The sequence below is a fragment of the Chiloscyllium punctatum genome, chromosome 1 (assembly GCF_047496795.1).
Source record: "Chiloscyllium punctatum isolate Juve2018m chromosome 1, sChiPun1.3, whole genome shotgun sequence".
Taxonomy (NCBI): domain Eukaryota; kingdom Metazoa; phylum Chordata; class Chondrichthyes; order Orectolobiformes; family Hemiscylliidae; genus Chiloscyllium; species Chiloscyllium punctatum.
In genome coordinates, this window is record NC_092739.1 from 77,072,338 (window position 1) to 77,092,133 (window position 19,796).

Genomic DNA, 19,796 nt, shown 5'->3' on the forward strand with positions numbered 1-19,796 from the left:
TGTAAAGGGGGCACTTTTAGGATGGCAAGGTGCAACTACTGGCATGCCAAAGGAATGATGCTGGGTCCACAATTAGTTACAGTATTTATCAATGGCTTGAATGACAGAACCAAATGAACCATTGAATTTGCAGCTCACAGAAAAATAAGTGAGAAGGCAAATGCTGATGATGACACAGTTCTACAAAGTGATATAGACAGGTTAAATGAGAGGACAACAATTTGGCAGATGGAATATAATGTGGGAAATTGTTAGGTTATGCACTTTGGTCAAAAGAATAGAAGAAATTTATATCATTTAGACGGAGAAAGACTGCAGAAACTGCAGCACAGAGGAATTTGGGACCCAAAGAGTTTATTAAAAGCAACCACTGAGAGATGAACAGTAGAAATGGACAGAGAAAAACATAAAATCCATGTCAGTTGAGTACAGTTCATTGATACCAGAGTATGAATGGATAGTTGGTACAGAGTACATTGGTCTCTGCTTGTGATGGCAACATTCTGCTCGCTAGTTGAAATGTTGGGTAAGTCTTCACTTTGGACAAACAATAATGGAAGACCACTTTCCATTTGAAGAGAGCAGCTGCCTGTCCCCTGTCTACAAATATGTGTTAACATACTTTACTTCTATGGACTGGCAGTTTACCTTATATCTATCAAGTGTTTAAACCTTTCTAACTATTGAATACAGGACAGGTAGTCACAGTGTAAGGGTGGTTATATTCTCCCCTTGTCCATTTCCTACCTTTTTATTTACATAAATTAATACAAGTGCAGAGTTCAGAATCAAGTGTACCAATGTATCCTGTGCTGCATAAGTACATAACACTTAGTTAAATTATCAACTACATTCAGGTTTGTTTTCCTATTTAACTTGAGGCTTCTTAACTTTTATGTTCTCTTTCCCTGGGGAGAAAAAGTATGATCCTGAAGAGACAGCCAATTTAAGAGTGATCATGTAAAATTACATACTTAATATATCACATTACTAGACTGGTGTCATAAATATGACCAAGTTTCATAAAGAAGTGTTTGGCAATGAAATAATGCAAGACAATGATGCCTGTACCAAATCTATTATTAACTGTTAATCAAGATACAGTGGCCCAGTAGCTCAGTGGTTAGCACTGCTGCCTCACAGCAGGTTTGATTCCAGCCTCAGGAGTTTGTGTGGAGTTTGCACATTCTCCCTGTGTCTGTGTGGGTTTCCTCCAGGTGCTTCAGTTTCCTCCCACAATCTAAGGACATGCAGGTTAGGTGGATTGGCCATGCTAAATTGCCCACAGTGACCAGGGATGTGTAGGTTAGGTAGGTTATCCATGGGAAATGTGGGGTTATAGGGATATCTGGTTGGGATGCACTTTGGTGTGGACTCGATGAGCTGAATGGCCTGCTTCCACATAGTAGGGATTCTATCATATACATCAGATTTGGTTGATTTAAAACCCAATCCACATCTCCCTTTGGTTGAAATGTACATTTGCTTGCATGTACCAGAATGACTGAAGTTGCCTTACCTCATCAACAGTTTGAGAGTGCACTTTACAGTCAGAAAAGTGACCATTTTGTTTTTATTTGTTCATGGGATGTGGACGTTGAGAATTTATTGTCAGCATTTATTGTCCATCCCTAATTTCCCCTTGACAATGTAGTTGTTATTGGCTTAGGCTATTATTACTTTTTTTTTAAAAATCACAAGATAAACTCTGCCCGTCAGGGTATAAAGACTGATGTTAGGATTCCAAGAATGAATTTTAAAAATCCACATTACCCAGACATATAGGAGAATGAATATAAAACAATAAGAAATATGTTTTAAAGAAGGGTCTGTTACTTAAACTTCTGTATTGGAAATGACTGTTGAGAAATAAATAACTGTAATTCAATGTTTCCTCAAAGCTACGGAGCTGTTCTGCGAGTCTGTACACAGTGACTGGCATTTTCCAGCATTGACTTCTGATTTCAGAAGTCCCTGCCACACACAGACCTGAGCAGTCTGTGTGGAAGAAATCAAAATAAGAGGGTGCGTTGCTGTCATTCACAACTTTTACTTACTTTCTGCAAAAGTAAAGATTTCCACCACACCCCCCAAAAAAGAGACCATATTCATTGAGATATCCAAGCTCTCCAAAAGGGTTACCATGACCAACCAAAACAAGAGCACTGGGAGCAAACCTGCTTTGACCAGCTCTAATAGCCACATTCCAGATTCTACACAAAATCTCCATTTCATTGGATGCAAGTGGTCATTTAAATTTGCTGTGGACAACAACCCAACCCTATAGAACTAAGAAGAGCAATATTTGGGAATGGAATTTGTGGGTCCTGGCAATTTCCAGCATATTTGCCACAGTGGAGAGGCTCTCCATCCTGGCTACAATAAAGCCTGGATATCTGTGATTCTCAAACACAAAACATTACACTATTTCTATTACTCAATGTTGTTCATTTATTTTTCTGGGTGGCTATGCTTTGTAATTATTTACAGAATTGATACTTCATTCTTCAATGAATCCATGCTGATTTTTGAGATCTATGTACGTTTTAAAACTCCTTTTTTGCTAACAGATCAGCAATCAAGTCAATTAAAACATGCTCAAATTCAATAGAATCAGAACTGCCAATCTTTTCCAGATATGATATACAACCAGTAGCTAAAGTTCAGAAACTACTATTAAGTGCATAATGACCAACAACTCCTGTTTGATACCTTAGTCTTCCATCATTGTAAGCTGGCATTCCATCAACAATGGACTTTATGAAAAATGGTTGGCTGCCATGGTTTTCCTCGTATCCACCTACGATGCTCAATCCCAGACTGCCCGATGTATTTCTCCTTAGTCCAATGTCTTTGCACCAAAAAAGGTACCTAGAATGTCACAAAATGAAATTAACTGAAATTTAAATTAAATAAGTTGAAATTAAGTTAAAATGTAACTCCAATTCCTTGGTCAATTGTACAGCCTTTCATAGAGTCATAGAGATGTACAGTACGGAAACAGACCCTGTGGTCCACGCCAACCAGATATCCCAACCCAATCTAGTCCCAGTGCCCTGTTGAATCCATTAACAGGTTAACTCTAATAACGATGTTAATTTACAAGGTTAATGGAAAAGTATCTTTGAATAATTATGTTTATTAATTCTTTGCTACAGATGTTGAATTTTTTTAGGCATTCGCTTGAGCAAAATGGGGCTGACTGTTCCTTCTGAGCAACTTCCATTTGGGGTATACAGTACACACTTTATGGTTCCAGTCTATGGCAACCGTGCACAAGTCAGACTCCAGATTGAAACCTAGTATAATATAAATTTGACAAGTTTTATTTTTCTCTACTATGAGCTCAGTCTCTGAAATGTCCTTTCAATAAAGTACATAAAAGTTTATTAGTGAAAAGAAATAAAAACTGCAGAAAACCATCGCATTACAAACAGTAAAATGAAAAATTGATCCCTTTTACCCCAGCAGGCATTCAAACATCAGTGAAGAACCACAAATATTGTTACCACACAGGGTAAACCTGTCTGCTCATTTGAACCAGACCTACAGAAAAGCTTGGCAAAAAGTGAGGACTGTAGATGCTGAAGATCAACCTCACCTCGTAATCTGTTAAAGTATGAGTGACCAAGGACTACAAAAATTCTTCTGTGTAAAAAAAATTAACAATTTATTCTTTAACTCCAAGAAGCACAAGAACATTAAATAACAACTGCACAGTAATTCCCCTTTGTCTACCTCCCACTCTACAACAATGTACTTATCCAATAGAACCCCCCCCCCCCCCGATTAAGTTTACACAAAAAAAATCAAATTTCAAAACCAGCCAGTTCACTGTTGCCTTGATATCTTTGTCTGTACTTTCCTGGGTCTTTTCTTTGGTCTTCTGCTTCACAAATTTCATATGAAAAGGTACCTTTCACAGAGAGGCTGTGCAGACCGTACTTTCAATGGTGCTCCTTGCCACTCTAGCTAACTGTTCAAAATACCTCCAATTTTATATACTCCAAAACATCATATCGTCTCATTGATTTAATATCATCAAAACATTAAAATTCAAATCTGGTTGGATTTTGGTGACTTGAGAAATAAGTTAAATTGATTGGCTAAATCCAAATTTGTTGTGTACCGTGGCAACACAGTTGGAGTATTTGTTTCACAACCAAATGTTACATTTTTAAATTTTGTAGCACACTCTGTGCCTCTCTAGGTCTGTGCCAGCTTCTACTCTCTTTTAAAGGTACACCTTCATACCAATATGTACATGTTAAAGCTTCTTGCTCAGCTGGCCTGGTAATAATACGCTTCCTTCTGGCATATTTCTGCATTCATTCAATGCTAATTTCTTTAGCCTCCCTAGGCTATTAAAACGAACTATTAGCTCACATTATTTAACATGGGTTCCCCATACTCATGGTCTTCAACAGCCTTGTAGGGGTTCATCCTCTCTGACACTTCCTTAGCCTTCTGTTTCAGAAGCTATCTCCTCGCTGACTTCTCAACAAATCAGTACTTGTCACCACTATCTCTGCTGTTATGCACAACTTTTCCCTGACTGAATCTGCTTCTGGCCTCTCTCTCTCTCCCTATGTGTTGTAAAACTCAAGTCAGCAAATATCTTAACAATTATCTCCCCAGGTGGCTTAATAATCATTTAACTTAAATCACATTACTTCTTGTAAATGCTGTTTGAACTCTCAATGTTTAAAATTACTTTTTGACCGTGAAAAAGACTGGTCAGATTTTAGCACAACTGAGAACTAAAATCCATTTTCCTCCACTTTTGAACAAAGATCTCAAATAATATCATATGAATCTTTGTAACAATATTGAATTATACAGTGGCATAATCCAATGTTATAACAGTAGTATCCTTTTGTAATGAGAAGTGAATGTTCATTTATTATTCATTTGCTTCCATTCTTTTTGAAGCAACCAAGGAAACATTTGATACAAATAATTAAAACAACTCTAATTCACATAAAATGAACACAGTGAGAGGTCATTGTGAATAAACCTATTTAGTTTACATTCATCTGTACATAATAATACTAATAATGAACACACCACCATCTGCACATCAGTAGGTGATGTTAATGGTGAATTTCCTGCATTCTGCACCTAGACAAATTCCCCCTTAAAAAAATCTCACCGACCCCTAAGCCTTTTTGACATGACTTTTGTTGTTCTGCGGTCTTTTGTTCACAGATAGAAAGCCTGTTAAAAACAGATGTTGTGAAGTACTTATCAATTGCTAATCTCTAAATATTAATCGATAAAATAAAGCAAAGGACTATGGACGCTGAAGGTCTGAATCAAATATAAACAAACTGCTGGCGAAACTTAACAGGTCTGACAGCATCTGCATCATCATTTGCCTGAACTGTCATGTCAGTGAGTGATAGATACTGACACTGATGACAGAGTGAGTACACCCTCTGCACCAAATTAATATTGAGTCTAGTGACCCTTCTTCAGATAATCAAATTAATTTTTAGCCATGATTGCTGGTGCAGAGGGTGTACTCACTCTGTCATCAGTGTCAGTATCTATCACTCACTGACATGACAGTCCAGGCAGATGATGATGCAGATTGAACAAAAACAAAAAAAACATATTATCAATCATGAGTAAAGTATTGGAAGGGTTCATCAAGTACCAACTTTCCAAGTGTAGATTCTGACAGGGACACCTTGCTCTTGACCTCATTATAACTATGGTTCAAACATGGACAAAAGAGCTGAACTCCAGATGAGATGAAAGTGACTGCCCCTTGATACCAAGGCAGCATTTGATTGAAATATTTTAGTCTGACATATTTCTTACTGCCTTGAGGAACCCTCCTCCCTCATTGATGATCCCACCATCAGGAAAATTCAAAATTCTGACGAATATTTAAAAATCTGAACCTTTGAGTGAATTTTGGGTCATCAGCTACTATGTTTCCTGCATCAGGAGAACTCAGGTGAGAAAATGGGAATCCATGCTCCCCCAATCAGCATATTTGACCGTTGATGTGGATTTGTCCCTTACATGGTGACCAAATCCAGTCCATAGTCTTACACATGACATGAAACACCAGGGAAGATAAACTAGTTGATAGTGATCCAATGAGCTTGAACTAGTCTCGTTTTCTGGCTTGGATTAATTCCTGATGATGGTTTATCTTTAACTTAAACAAAGTCAAAAGTAAAGCTAAACATAGATCCAGAATGGGAACCATGATATGAAATTAGATTTATCACTAAAAGTCAGCCAGAAACCTCAAACGAATTTCTTGTGAAAGCTAGCCATAAGATAGAGCTGCTCTCAAAATGAGCACAGGATAGGATCTTCACTGAATAAAGCATTGATTTAAATGATGAATGGAGAGAGCAGTTTTACATGCACCAATATGGACTGTTTGCTTGGGATGTGGCAAAAATAAAAGTGTGACTTCAGATCATCTTTAGACATATTAAAGGTTTAGTGAAAGTGAGGACTGCAGATGCTGGAGATCAGAGACAAGATTAGAGTGGTGCTGGAAAAGCACAGCAGGTCAGGCAGCATCGGAGGAGCAGAAAAATCGACATTTCGGGCAGGATTCCTGATGAAGGGTGCCTGCCCGAAACGTCGATTTTCCTGCTCCTTGAATATTGAAGGTTTGCCAGAGGAGCAGAATGCATGGTTGGAATACCAAATATATCTGTTACATCAGCATTACCAAAGCAATGTGATGCCAAAGTGTGGGTTCAATTCCTGCACCACCTGAGGTTACTGTGAAGAACTCTCCTCAGGGGTGATGACCCACCATCAGTCACCTCTCTCTCTACTGAGACAGCAGTCGCATGGTCTGGTAGGACCGTAGTAACTTTAATTTTATCTTTATTAAGGGAGAGGACTTTGTTAAAGCTACAGTAAACAAAGATTAATGTTTTTAAGGATATGAGATGAGTTGAAAATAGATAGAGGAAGTACCAGGAAGTTAGTTAGGAAGTACTAAAATGGAAATAGGCCACCCATTTCAGATGATATGCTGAGAGAAATGAAGTAAATTTGGAGGCAACAACTTTCAAATCCTTCTGAGATACATAGATTGTCCCAATGCCTGGAAAATTACAAATGTTATACTCCAATTCAAAGAAGAGGAGAAGGATAAACCTAGCAATTACGGGCCAGTCAATTTAACATTAGTGGTAGGGGAAGGTTTTACAAATGATAATTTAAGATATAATTATCAGCCATGTGAATAAAGATGGGCTAATAAAGGAAAGTGCTGATTTGATAAGGGTAAACCATGTTTGACTAAATGTACTGAAATAATCGATGAGCTAACAGGGAAGATGGGCGAGGGTGATGCTGTTCTTGCTATTTATATGGACTTCCCAAAGGTGTTTTAGAATGTACCACTCATTAGGCTTGTTAACAAAACTAAAGCCAGGGACTAAGGGGGCAACATTAGCATTTGACTTCTTCAACATACAAGAATACAAAATAGGTTCAGGATTAGAATGGCCATTTTATTGAATTGGAGAAAAGTGCACTTCTCCAAGAAACAGCGTTAGCATCACAACTTCTTTGGTGGATGTTAATTACTGGAAGTAAAGAGCATAAGGATACAGGTGACTGGCAGCATGGGTGAATACATGGCAAACTAAGCTCGATGCAGGAAAATAAATGTTGATACATTTTGGTAGGAAGAATGAGGAGAAACAATACATGTGGAATCATTTTTAAAATGGGTGCGAGAACATAAAAGATGTTCTGAAGAAGGGCCACTGGACTCGAAATGTTAACACTGCTTTCTGCCCACAAATGTTGCCAGACCTGTTGAGTTTCTCCAACAATTTCTGTTCTTGTTCATTTCAGATTTCCAGGAACTGCACTTCTTTCTAATGTATTAATATATAGATCAGATATTGCTTGTGCACAAATATTTGAAGGTGAGACAACTGGTTAACATAGTACATATAGGATTTTCCAGCACTCTCCATTTGTTTCAGATTTACACCATCTGCAGGTCTCTATGTTTATTTAGCCTGTTTTACTGGTTTGCTTATCTGCTTTCCTACCTGAGTGGCTTGCAAGTTCCAGTCCATCAAGTTAAAAACAAGGAGGTTATCCTAAACTAACTCAGGCCCAACTTAAGTATTGGGTCTAATTTTTTAGGTCAATAAATAATACAGGTTGCTTGAAATTTCTGCGAAGCCATGTTACAAGCAGAAGACAAAGAAGATAATGCTTTATTTGAAACAAAAATAAATTGATAGAAAAGCTCAGCAGGTTTGGCAGCATCTGTGGAGAGAAATCAGAGTTAATGTTTTGGGTTCAATTCAGAGGAAGGGTCAATGGACCCAAAATGTTAACTCTGATTTCTCTGCACAGATTCTGCAAGACCTGCTGAGCATTTCCAGCAACTTTGTTTTTGTTTCTGATTTCCAGCATCCACAGTTCTTTCAGTTTTTATTGAATTATTTATTTGACCTGGTTATTAAAACTTGGAAACAACTTTGCTTTACCTATTTTAGTTTAATTGTGCATTTAAGTAAATGTATTATATTACAGACTGCCTTTATCATTCTGGCAGATTGGGTGGATATGTTGCCTGGGTAATCATGGGTCATTGATTGATGTGGTCTTACTGTTCACTCCATGGTAAGGTTCCAATGGCAGATCAGTATGCAATGCAACATCATAATCACGTGACTGAGTGTCCCCTACTGTGTCATGATATGTAATTTTGGACATCTTTGCTGCCCTGGAGAGCTTCACTTGAACAATCCCACACTTCTGAACTAACAATTAAAGATAATAATGCTGTGCTTAGTCAAGAACTTGGTGACACTATCTGCTTTCATATATCATTCTTCACTTCATTAACACAGCTGCAGTTCCTGTAATCAACAATGGAACCACACGTGTCCAGGCAATTGCCAGCATGACAGGTTCTGTTACTTACATTTGACAAATTTAGTCAAGTAAAAGTTACACATGGAATGGAACACACTTAAGTTCTTGAAAGGGGTGACATTGTACACTGTGGCTACATGTTTGTGATTAATAATAGGGTATCCATGAATTAGAAAACAAGTCTTTCCTTGACGCTTCTTTAAGGATAACTGATGATAAAGAGCCCAAGTGAAAAGGTATTTATCATTTGGGTTTGAACTACAGGTTGAGAAATTTAACAACTCCCTGTTGTTGTAACGTGGAACTGTGTTACATAAATGTTTATGGTTGAAATTATAACTGACAAAGCCTTCTCCATTGCTGAAGGTGTTAGCAGGTCTTGCTGCAGAAGTTCACAAAGATCATGAATGTCTACAGAGGAACTGTAAAACGTACAGATTTAATCTGACATGTCAAGGTATATATTTGTGCAAATAAATATACCATCAACATTAGCCCAAGTCCTCACTGAAAAATAATTACATCCGAGTTGTTGCCACCTATATTGTCCACATTATCAGTGCAGATGTTTAACTGCATTATTCAAATGATCCTTGCACACCATCCTTCTATTTTCCACATCTTTTTGGTTAATAGGGTAATAACTCTTTCTATGAAACAACATTTAGCGCATCTGAGTCTTGACTTTTACATGTTTCTTATCTCTATATCATGGATCACTTCAATCTAGGTGTAGATTAAGAATGTGCATCTAAAACATTTCACTTGGAGCTTGTCAACTGTTAAATGAGGTTGCAATATTTTACATTAATGTTTGCCATAAAAATCAGAATGGCACTCAGCATCCTACAAAACAACATTTTTGTTTTCTTAATTTGTTTTCCAAATGTAGCTGACACCAGCAAGACAGCATTTATGGCCCATTCCTGGTTTCCCTTCGGGCATTCTGAGGATTTGAGTCATATATAGGCCAAGTAGGGCAAGGGTGGCAGGCCCCTTTTCTTTAAATATATTAGATTGTTACTATAGTTTAACATGTGTCATTTATTTTTCTAAAAATATTTTCATAGAGTTTCCAGTTAACACATCATTAACCTCAAAAGATTTATTTTATTTTCAACAGCCATATTGTTGCCTGGAGCTAGCCATTCTTAATGCCTCCTTTGTTAAGAGTTAGACAGAAGAACCAGTCTGTTTCATGAGTGTCTTGAATTCCCAGATAAAATATGGCTTCCATCACATTGGCATAAATTCTTAGAACATCAGCATGCTGTTGAATCATGTTGGTTTGAAAGGTTGAAAATAATGCTAGATAAGGTGACAAAACCAAGTATCAAGTAAACTGAAAACAACAAAGTCATTTCCAGAAAATTGTTTAATTCACTAAGTTCTAATTATCTTGCGGGTTTAGTGAAAGAAAGGAACATTTTACCAACTGCACACACTCCGATATTTTTAGACTTTAAACTGCAATTAGATGACTCAGCTGCTTATTTTAAAACTTTGACTGTGAATTACAGACTAAGTTTACAAAAACGGTAGTTTCAATTAAAATTTAAGTGCATGATCACATGCATAGATTTAAATTGTGCCTTTGAGCACCTAAATTTCTATTGTAGATATTTGCTAATCAACCTGTTTAGAGATATTATTACATACCTGTGGAGGAGGTGGGACTTAACACAGACCTTCTGGCCCAGAGGTAGGGATATTACCATCGCTCCACAAGAACTGTCAGAATTTCTACCGTAACATTACAGTAACTGCAGAATCCATCAGGGGATAATATTGGACAGGCAATCTGCCACTGCTTGGGTCTTGACTAAACATGATGTTAAACCAGATTTACAAAATGCTAAATTGATCTTTTAAAATTATGGGAAACTTTGTAAACATACCCAAAGCTTATTTAAGTGCTCTGAAAATTGAGCATGAAAGATGTATGCTGACAATGAATGGGTTATTTGTTTCATTGTAATTTGTTCATATTTGCATTTTAATTATTGTATTTGGCTCACATTCAATTACAGGTCGTTCTACTATAACACACATTTCATTAATGCAAATTCATTGAAATGCAATTGACAAATTGGGGACATTGTTTCTAAAGTGTGACCTTTTAAAACATGCATTAGCTGCAGTGCGATTACATCACCAAAACTTTAAGCGGTGTTTCTAAAGTGCAATTTTTCTATAATGTGGGGCTGTACAAGAACAGCTGTGTTACGGTGGCACGGTGGCTCAGTGGTTAGCACTGTTGCCTCACAGCACCAGGTTCGATTCCAGCCTCGGGCAACTGTCTGTGTGGAGTTTGCACACTGTCTATGTCTGCGTGGGTTTCCTCCCACAATCCAAAGATGTGTAGGTCAGATGAATTAGCCATGCTAAATTGCCCATAGTGTTAGGTGCATTAGTCAGAGGGAAATGGGTCTGGGAGGGTCACTCTTCGGAGGGTCGGTGTGGACTTGTTGGGCCGAAGGGCCTGTTTCCACACTGTAGATAATCTAATCTAAAAAAAACACAGCCATTGTGTTGTAAAAGAACTACCTGTACACAAATCAGAATGTATGGAGGGTACAAAAGAATAGAAGCAGTTCCAAATGTATTTCACTTTGAAGCACCTTTACAACTGTGATAGTAGTAAAGAGTGTTTGTTATCCTTGTGCAGATTGTTTGCTTTATGACTAACTCATACTTGATGAAGCAAGTGTTTATTAACAAAAAAAACGAGGGATTTTATCTGCCTTCAGAGTGGAGTTCAAACAAAATTGTGACAGTCATCTTCCTGCAAGAGAGATTAGAAGTTATTTATTTGTGTAAACATTTATTGGAATGTAGAATGCTATGCAGTAAACAGCAAATATTAAATAGTGACTACAATCACCAAGGTGCTGCTAAAATATTTAAAGACTAATCTGAATCAATTGGGGAGCTTGCACAAAAATGAAAATGTTCAAAGTCAACATTTAAGGAAGGAAATTTAGCATGAGCTCTATACAAAGATTTCTGTTTCTACAGTTTTCTTGCTTTCATATCTTATTAGACTCATAGAGATATACAGAATGGAAACAAACCGTTTGGTCCAACCTGTCCATGCCGACCAGATATCCCAACCCAATCTAGTCCCACCTGCCAGCACCTGACCCATATCCCTCCAAACCAGTCCTATTCATACACCCATCCAAATACCTCTTAAATGTTGCAATTGTACCAGCCTCCATCACTTCCTCTAGCAGCTCATTCCATACAAGTACCACCCTCTGTGTGAAAAAGTTGCCCCTTAGGTCTCTTTTATATCTTTCCCCTCTCACCCTAAACCTATGCCCTCTAGTTCTGGACTCCAAAATAGACTTGCCCCTCACGATTTCATAAACCTCTATAACGTCACCACTCAGCCTCCAGGGAAAGCAGCCCCAGCCTATTCAACCTCTCCCTATAGGTCAAATCCTCCAACCGTGGCAACTTCCTCGTAAATCTTATCTGAACCCTTTCAAGTTTCACAACACCTTTCCGATAAGATGGAGACCAGAATTGCACGCAATATTCCAAAAGTGGCCTAACCAATGTCCTGTACAGCCGCAACTTGACCTCCCAACTCCTGTACTCAATACTCTGACCAATAAAGGAAAGCATACCAAACGCCTTTTTCACTATCCTATCGAATGGATGACAATCCCCTAACTTACAATCATTAAGTGATTAAGATAATATTTGATTTTACTGACTGAGACTATCCCTTTTTAGTTATTTGAAAAATATTTTGTTCTTTTGGTTGCAGTTCAGCCCCACACTTCTAATAGAACCATAGAAGTATACTGCACGGAAACAGATCCTTTGGTCTAATTCATCCATGCTGACCTAAAAGGTGAATAAATCCTAAAATAATCTAATCTCATTTGTCAGCATTTGGCCCATATCCCTCTGAACCCTTCCTATTCATTTACCCATCCAGATGTCTTTTAAATGTTGTAATTGTACCAGCCTCTGGCAGTTCATTCCATTCATGTACCACCCTATGTATGAAAACGTTGCCCATTTTAAATCTTTCCCCTCTCACCTCAAACCTATGCCCTCTAGTTCTGGACTCCCCTACCCCAGGGAAAAGACATCATTTATTTACCCTATCCATGCCCCTCATGATTTTGTAAACCTCTAAAAGGTCACCCCTCAGCCTCCGACGCTCCAGATAAAACAGCCCAAACCTATTCAGCCTCTCCCTTTAGCTCAAGTCCTCCAACCCTGGCAATATCCTTGTAAATCATTTCTGAACCCTTTCAAGTTTCACAACATGCTTCCTATAGGAGGGAGACCATTATTGCATACAATATTCCAAAAGTGGTCTAACCAATGTCCTGCACAGCCACAACATGACCTCCCAACTCCTCTGCTCAATACTCTGACCAATAAAAGAAAGCATACCAAACACCTTCTTCACTGTCCTATCTACCTGCGATCTACTTTCAAGGAGTTATGAACCTGCACTCTAAGATCTCTTTGTTCAGCAACACTCCCTACGGCCTTCCCATTAAGTTAGTTTGCCTGATTTGCCTTTCCAAACTGCAGCATCTCGCATTTATCTAACATAAACTGCATCAGCCACTTCTCGGCCCATTGGCCCATCTGATCAAAATCCTATTGTACTCTGAGATAACTTTCTTCTCTGTCCACTATACCTCCAATTTTGGTGTCACCTGCAAACTTGGTAACTATATCTCCTATGTTCACATCCAAATCCTTGAAAAACAGTGGACGCAGCACTGATGCTTGTAGCACAACTCTGGTCACAGGCCGCCTGTCTGAAAAGCAACCTTCCTCCACCACTGTCGAGCCAATTCTGTATCCAAGTAGCTAGTTCTCCCTGTATTCCATGTGATCTAACCTTGCTAACTAGTCTACTATGAGGAACCTTGTTGAACGTCATGTCTATATAGTTCACATCCACCGCTCTGCTCTTCTCTCATCAATCCTCTTTGTTACTTCTTCAAAAACCACAATCAAGTTTGTGAGACATGATTTCCCATGCACAAAGCCATGTTGACTATCCCTAATCAGTCCTTGCCTTTTCAAATACAAGTACATCCTGTCCCTCAGGATTCCCTGCAACAACTTGCCCACTGGTCTATAGTTTCCTGGCTTTTCCTTCCCACTGTTCTTAAGTAACTGGCAACACGTTTGCCAACCTCCAGTCTTCTGGCACTTCACCTGTGGCTACCAATGATACAAACATCTCAGCAAGGAGCCCAACAATAATTTCCCTAGCTTCCCACAGAATTCTAGGGTACACCTGATCAGGTCTTGGGGATTTATCCACCTTTATGCATTTTAAGATGTCAAGCACCTCCTCCTCTGTAATATGGACATTTTTCAAGATGTCCCTATTTATTTCCCCACGTCCTCTATCTTCTATATCCTTCTTCATAGTGAACACTGACGCAACATACTTGTTTAGTATCTCGCCCATCTCCTGCAGTTCCACACATAAGTGGCTTGCTGATCTTTAATGGGCTCTAATCTCTCTGTAGTTACCACTTTGTCCTTCATGTATTTATAAATCTTTGGGCATTTCTGTCTGTATGTAAGATTGGAGACAGTTACAAAGAGTGGTGAACTCGGCCTGGACAATCATAAAGGCCAGCCTCCCATGTATCGAATCTATCTACCAGGCCCGCTGTCGAGGAAAGGCCACCAGCATTCTCAAAGATCTATCTCACCCTGGCAATGTTTTTCTACAACCTCTGTCATCGGGGAGAAGGTACAGAAGCCTGAACACACGCACCAGCCAGTCTCGAAACAGTTTCTACCCTACTGTTCTTAGAATACTGAATGGACTCACAAACTCCTAACATTCGCCTGTATTTATGTTTTTGCCGCTGTTTACTTATTATTTACTCATCTATGCTACTTAACTCTGTGATCTGCCTGTATTGCTCGCAAGACAAAGCTTTTCACTGTGTCTCAGTACATGCGACAATAAATTCAATTCAATTCAATGCCAGTGTGGAAGGGGTCAAGTCAAGGAGAATTCTTGTTGACCTGCTCCTGGACTTGATCAAAGGAGAATCAATAGGTCCAGGGTGGACTGTGGAGGGGATTAAAGTCAGAGTAATTCAGCATGGAAGCAGATCTGTTGTCCAACTAGTTCATGCTGAACATGTTCCCAAACTAGACTAGCCCCATTTGCCTGTGTTTGGGCCATATCCCTCAAAACCATTTCTATTCCTCTCCAATTTAATAATATTCTCCCTATAGCAAGGCGACCAGACCTCCATACAGTGAAGGCCTCACCAGCATCCTGTACAACTTCAACATGTAGTCTCAACTCCTCTACTCAAGTGTTTGAGCAATGAAGGTAAGCATGGTAAACACCATCTGAACCACCCTGTCTACCTGTGACACACATTTCAAAGAATTATGTACCTGAATCCCTTGATCTCTCTGTTCCACAACACTATCCAGGACCCTATCTTAAATTATATAACTCCTGCTCCTGGTTTGTTTTACCAAAATTGCAGTTCCTAATTGCCTGCCCCTCTTCAGCAGCTAGGTTCGCACTCAGAGGTCCTTGGAGAGGGAGTATGCACTATCCACCAACAACAGCAAAGCCGTTAGAGAGGCATGGGTACTGCAGGGGTTGGTGGGCTTTATTTCCCCCTCAAACTTAATTTCAATTTAGTTGCTTCCCTCTCTTCCTATCATTTCTGATATTTGTTCTTGTAGCACTGCCTTGTGGGTAGAGCTTGATAATTGTTCCTTTAATTTGAAACACGGATGATTTAGTGAAGAAAACTGGCTGAGACAGCAGTGAGTCAGTGTTCGTCAAGATCGGCATCTCCCCAAAGCATCTTCCGCCGACAAATGACTCAAATCACTGACTCAATGTTTGCAGTGAAGCATTACAGCTGAACTCAAACTTCCTTTAAAGTTTAAGCAACAGGGCACTTAGACAATTTCAGATCATGACATTAATACAATCTTATCAGCCCTTCCAACTGTTTATGTCTGTTCCATCAAGTCACGTTTCCAACATCAAGGGTTAACGCCCATACAACAGACAAAATTGACTCAGCTTGAACTTTGCACAGCTATCTAAATTCAATTCAATGCAAAAATTTCTTTCCCCTACTACCAAAAATTGCATCTTTTGAAATGGGGCAGAACCTCTGCAACCAGGACCCACATGACGTTTTTAAAGGTTCAAGATCCAAGCCTTATTATAGTACTGTGTGAATGAGAGCATTTTGGGGGTGCGGCGATGCAGGCATGTAACTTCGAAGAGTTAATGAGGTAAGGGAGGGGGTGTATCAAGGGTGTTAGCACTGGGGGAGCAGAGAGTCTAATAGTCTTTGACAAAACTGAATAAGGTCCCATAGAGCTAAGGTGCACCTTTTAACTGGCCTGCCTCAATACTTAACTCTTCAACCATACAGCATCAATGTTGATTTCACCAGTATCCACAATTTTTCCTCCCCCCATCTTATCCCAGATCCAACCCCCCCAACTTTACAGCATCCTCTTGAACTTCTCCCAATTGTCCACCTTCCTTCCCACCTATCCACTCCACCCCCCGCTCTGACCTATCATCATTAACCCCACCTGCGTCTACCTATTGCCTTCCAAGCTACCTTTCCCCAGCCCCACCCCCACCCTGCCCATTTATCTCTCAGCCCCCTTTGGCACCCCTCCTCCATTCCTGACGAAGAGCTTATGCCCGAAATGTCGATTCTCTTGTACTTTGGATGCTGCACCTGCTGTGCTTTTCCAGTGCTGCATTTTTTTGATTCAATACTTAACTCCCCCAGCACCGTAGCCACCTCCAACCTGCCTTCCGTACGGGAGGATGGTAGCCCTAACTCTATCCTCCTCACATCATCCTCCTTGTACTGGAGTGAATTATGTTCCATTCAGAGGTCTTTCTACCAATGTAGATCCAATAAAACCAGGAATTTCCCAATTCGAAACTACTCATTTCGAAAATGAAAATCCAGGCCCATGCGTTTCTTTGGGTAAAGCATTTGGCCTGACAATGAGTGGTGGAAGTTTGCACAAATATCACAAGATAAGCTTACCGAGGCAGTCCGAGCCACATATTCCATGATGGTGACCAGTCATCTTCAGAGTGTGTGTCTTGATTGGTGTTGCGAGGCATTTGACTGTGGACATTGTCTTTTTCTGCCACCCTAAGTTCTAAAGCTTTGAAAACAACCGAAGAGGAGGCAGCACTATTCTTTATTATGGACACAGCTTCACTTTGTGTCAAGCCAGTTAGCTCAATGCCATTGATGTCCATCAGAATGTCACCTATGAGCAAACAAAATAAAAAATAATCTTGAAATTCATTTTATACCTTTCAAATGACATTACATCTGCTTCAATAATACATTCTTTATGAGGCTAATAACTCTTTACATTTAATGTTGCATAGTTTGCTCAGCAATGCCCAGCAAAATTCCAAACTTTACCATTCTTGTTAAGGTGGTCTTTTCAACAGTAAACCAGTAATAACTAAACACCATATTTCTTCCCTTTCCTGGTTACTTGGACCTTACTGAAGGTGGGCAGTTGACCCACTCTTGATCCTATCATCAGAAAGTGAACTGCAGCATTCTGATTAGATTAGATTACTTAGTTACAGTGTGGAAACAGGCCCTTCGGCCCAACAAGTCCACACCGACCCAATGAAGCGCAACCCATCAAGACCCATTCCCTTACATTTACCCCTGCACCTCACACTACGGGCCAATTCACCTAACCTGCACATTTTTGGACTGTGGGAGGAAACCAGAGCACCCAGAGGAAACCCACGCAGACACGGGGAGAATGTGCAAACTCCACACAGTTGCCTGAGGCGGGAATTGAACCCGAGTCTCTGGCTCTGTGAGGCAGCAGTGCTAAATACTGTTCAACCTCGACTTGTTCACTGGACGGCCTCTATTGTGGTCCTTCCATCAACAAGCAAAATACAAGAATAGATTCATTCCCTAAGAGATGAACAAAGCAACCATAGTCCTTCTGACGATGTCACAGAACATAAACATAAATTTGCATGTTTGGAATTTGAACTTCTTATGCTAATCTAAACACAAATGTTAGGTCTATCCAATGCAAAGTTGATTACTTTGTATTTCTCCAACTAATGGACATGCTGATAAATCTGGGAGATAGGGTATAAAAATGGGAATATCTTGCTACGATTGGACAGGGCAATGGTGAGACCACACCTGGAGTTCTATGAATAGTTTGTCTTCCTTACTTCAGAAGGGGCATTCTCACATTAGGAGCGGTTCAGGCTGATTCCTGGGGTGAAGGGGTTGTCTCAGGAGGACACGTTAGGCATGAACTCATTACAGTCAAAAATGTGGCGCTGGAAAAGCATAGCAGGTCAGGGAGCATCCGAGAAGCAGGAGAATCGATGCTTTGGGTATAAGCCCTTCATCATTCCCGAACCATCGATTCTCCTGCTCCTCAGATGTTGCCTGACCCGCTGTGCTTTTCCAGTGTCACATTTTTCCAGCATCTGCAGTCCTTTCTCCTCGTGTACACATTACAGAATGAGAAGTAATTTTATTGGAAGATTCTTACACTTGGAAATTTCTGAGGGGCTTGACAGGTTGGATGTGAAAAGATGCACTGGGGAAATCTTGAACCAGGAGGCACAATTTAAAAGTTATGGATCTCCCACATAAGTTGAATGTCAGAAAAAATTATGTCTCTCCGGCATTATCAGTCTTTTGAATTGTCTGACACAGACTACAGTGGAGGCTGGGTCATTGAATATATTTAAGGCTAAGTTAAGCAGATTTTTAATTGGCAAGGGGAGTACAGAGAGATAGGTGGGTAAGGAATGTTAAGGCCATAATTACATCACATCTTATTGAATGGCAATGGAGACTCATTGGGCCAAATGGTCTGCTTCTTCTCATATTTCTTATGCTTTTAAGAAATTGGTGACACTGAGATGAATAAGCCTCAAAATACCATAGCAAGGTCATAGTTAGGGGTCAGATTTAGGGACAGAGATCCGAAATTCCAGCCAATGTAATTTAATGCATACATTTTAGGAACAGGTTGCAATTTCTACTCTTCCTCAGTCATATTCTAACAGCATTTTGGGAGCAGTTCAATTTAGTCACATCATTCCTGAAAATTTTAAGATAGATTGATTCCTTCCAAGTTCCCAATGGGGATAGAAGATCGCAATGGTGTAAAGCTCCTGTTCTCAAAATGGACAGGTTCACTTTGGGTGAGGGGGACGGGGAGGGGGATGGGGAAGGGCAAAGTACTAGCTGGACTGAAACCCTGCTGTTATCAAAATTGTATTGAAGGAAAACTTTGGTGATTTTAAAGGAAATGTAAAACAATTCATTTAAACCATAGTGTCAAGAATGTAGCAGCCACATATTTATTGCTGTATAGAAAATACTAATTGAGCACACAATTCCTGAATGGTATAAAACATTTGACTGTATAAATAATTTACAACAGGCTCTTAGTTACCCTTCTTTATTCTGCCATCATTCCCCAAGCAGCCATCAGGATGTACATTTGCAACATAGATCGGGAGATCCCAGCCTTTGCTCAGTAGACCTCCTGATACTGTCATCCCCAAGGTCTCGTGAGCTCCCTTGCTAACACTGATGATCTTTTCATGGCACGTGAAGGCATGAACAAAATTCTAGGAATAAAATCACAGACAAAATGCTGTTATGTATTGTGCTAAAATGTCTAGGTTGCTTCCAGGAGTAGCAGTTTTAACTTAACCCGATCTTACGTCCTTATTCTTTTTTAAAAAAATATTAGTTTAGGAATAATTACTTTAATATACTTACTTCTTTTTGCATATTACACATGTAAATATATTTTTTCTGCACTTATTCAATGTAACACATCTGGGCAATATCTTGTATGAG

At 39.5% G+C, this 19,796-nt stretch overlaps 1 protein-coding gene across 6 annotated transcripts in view; it reads right to left on the reverse strand.

Moving 5' to 3' along the window:
* Positions 1-19,796, reverse strand: part of lnx1 (ligand of numb-protein X 1) — a 220,510-nt gene that overhangs the window by 12,410 nt on the left and 188,304 nt on the right. For all 6 annotated transcript variants that reach the window (XM_072569430.1, XM_072569412.1, XM_072569388.1 and 3 more), the window contains 3 exons: positions 19,384-19,561; positions 16,956-17,187; positions 2,713-2,871 (listed from right to left, as the gene is read on the reverse strand). In XM_072569430.1, coding sequence (XP_072425531.1) covers positions 2,713-2,871; positions 16,956-17,187; positions 19,384-19,561 — 569 coding nt within the window. The remainder of the gene's footprint in view (positions 1-2,712; positions 2,872-16,955; positions 17,188-19,383; positions 19,562-19,796) is intronic.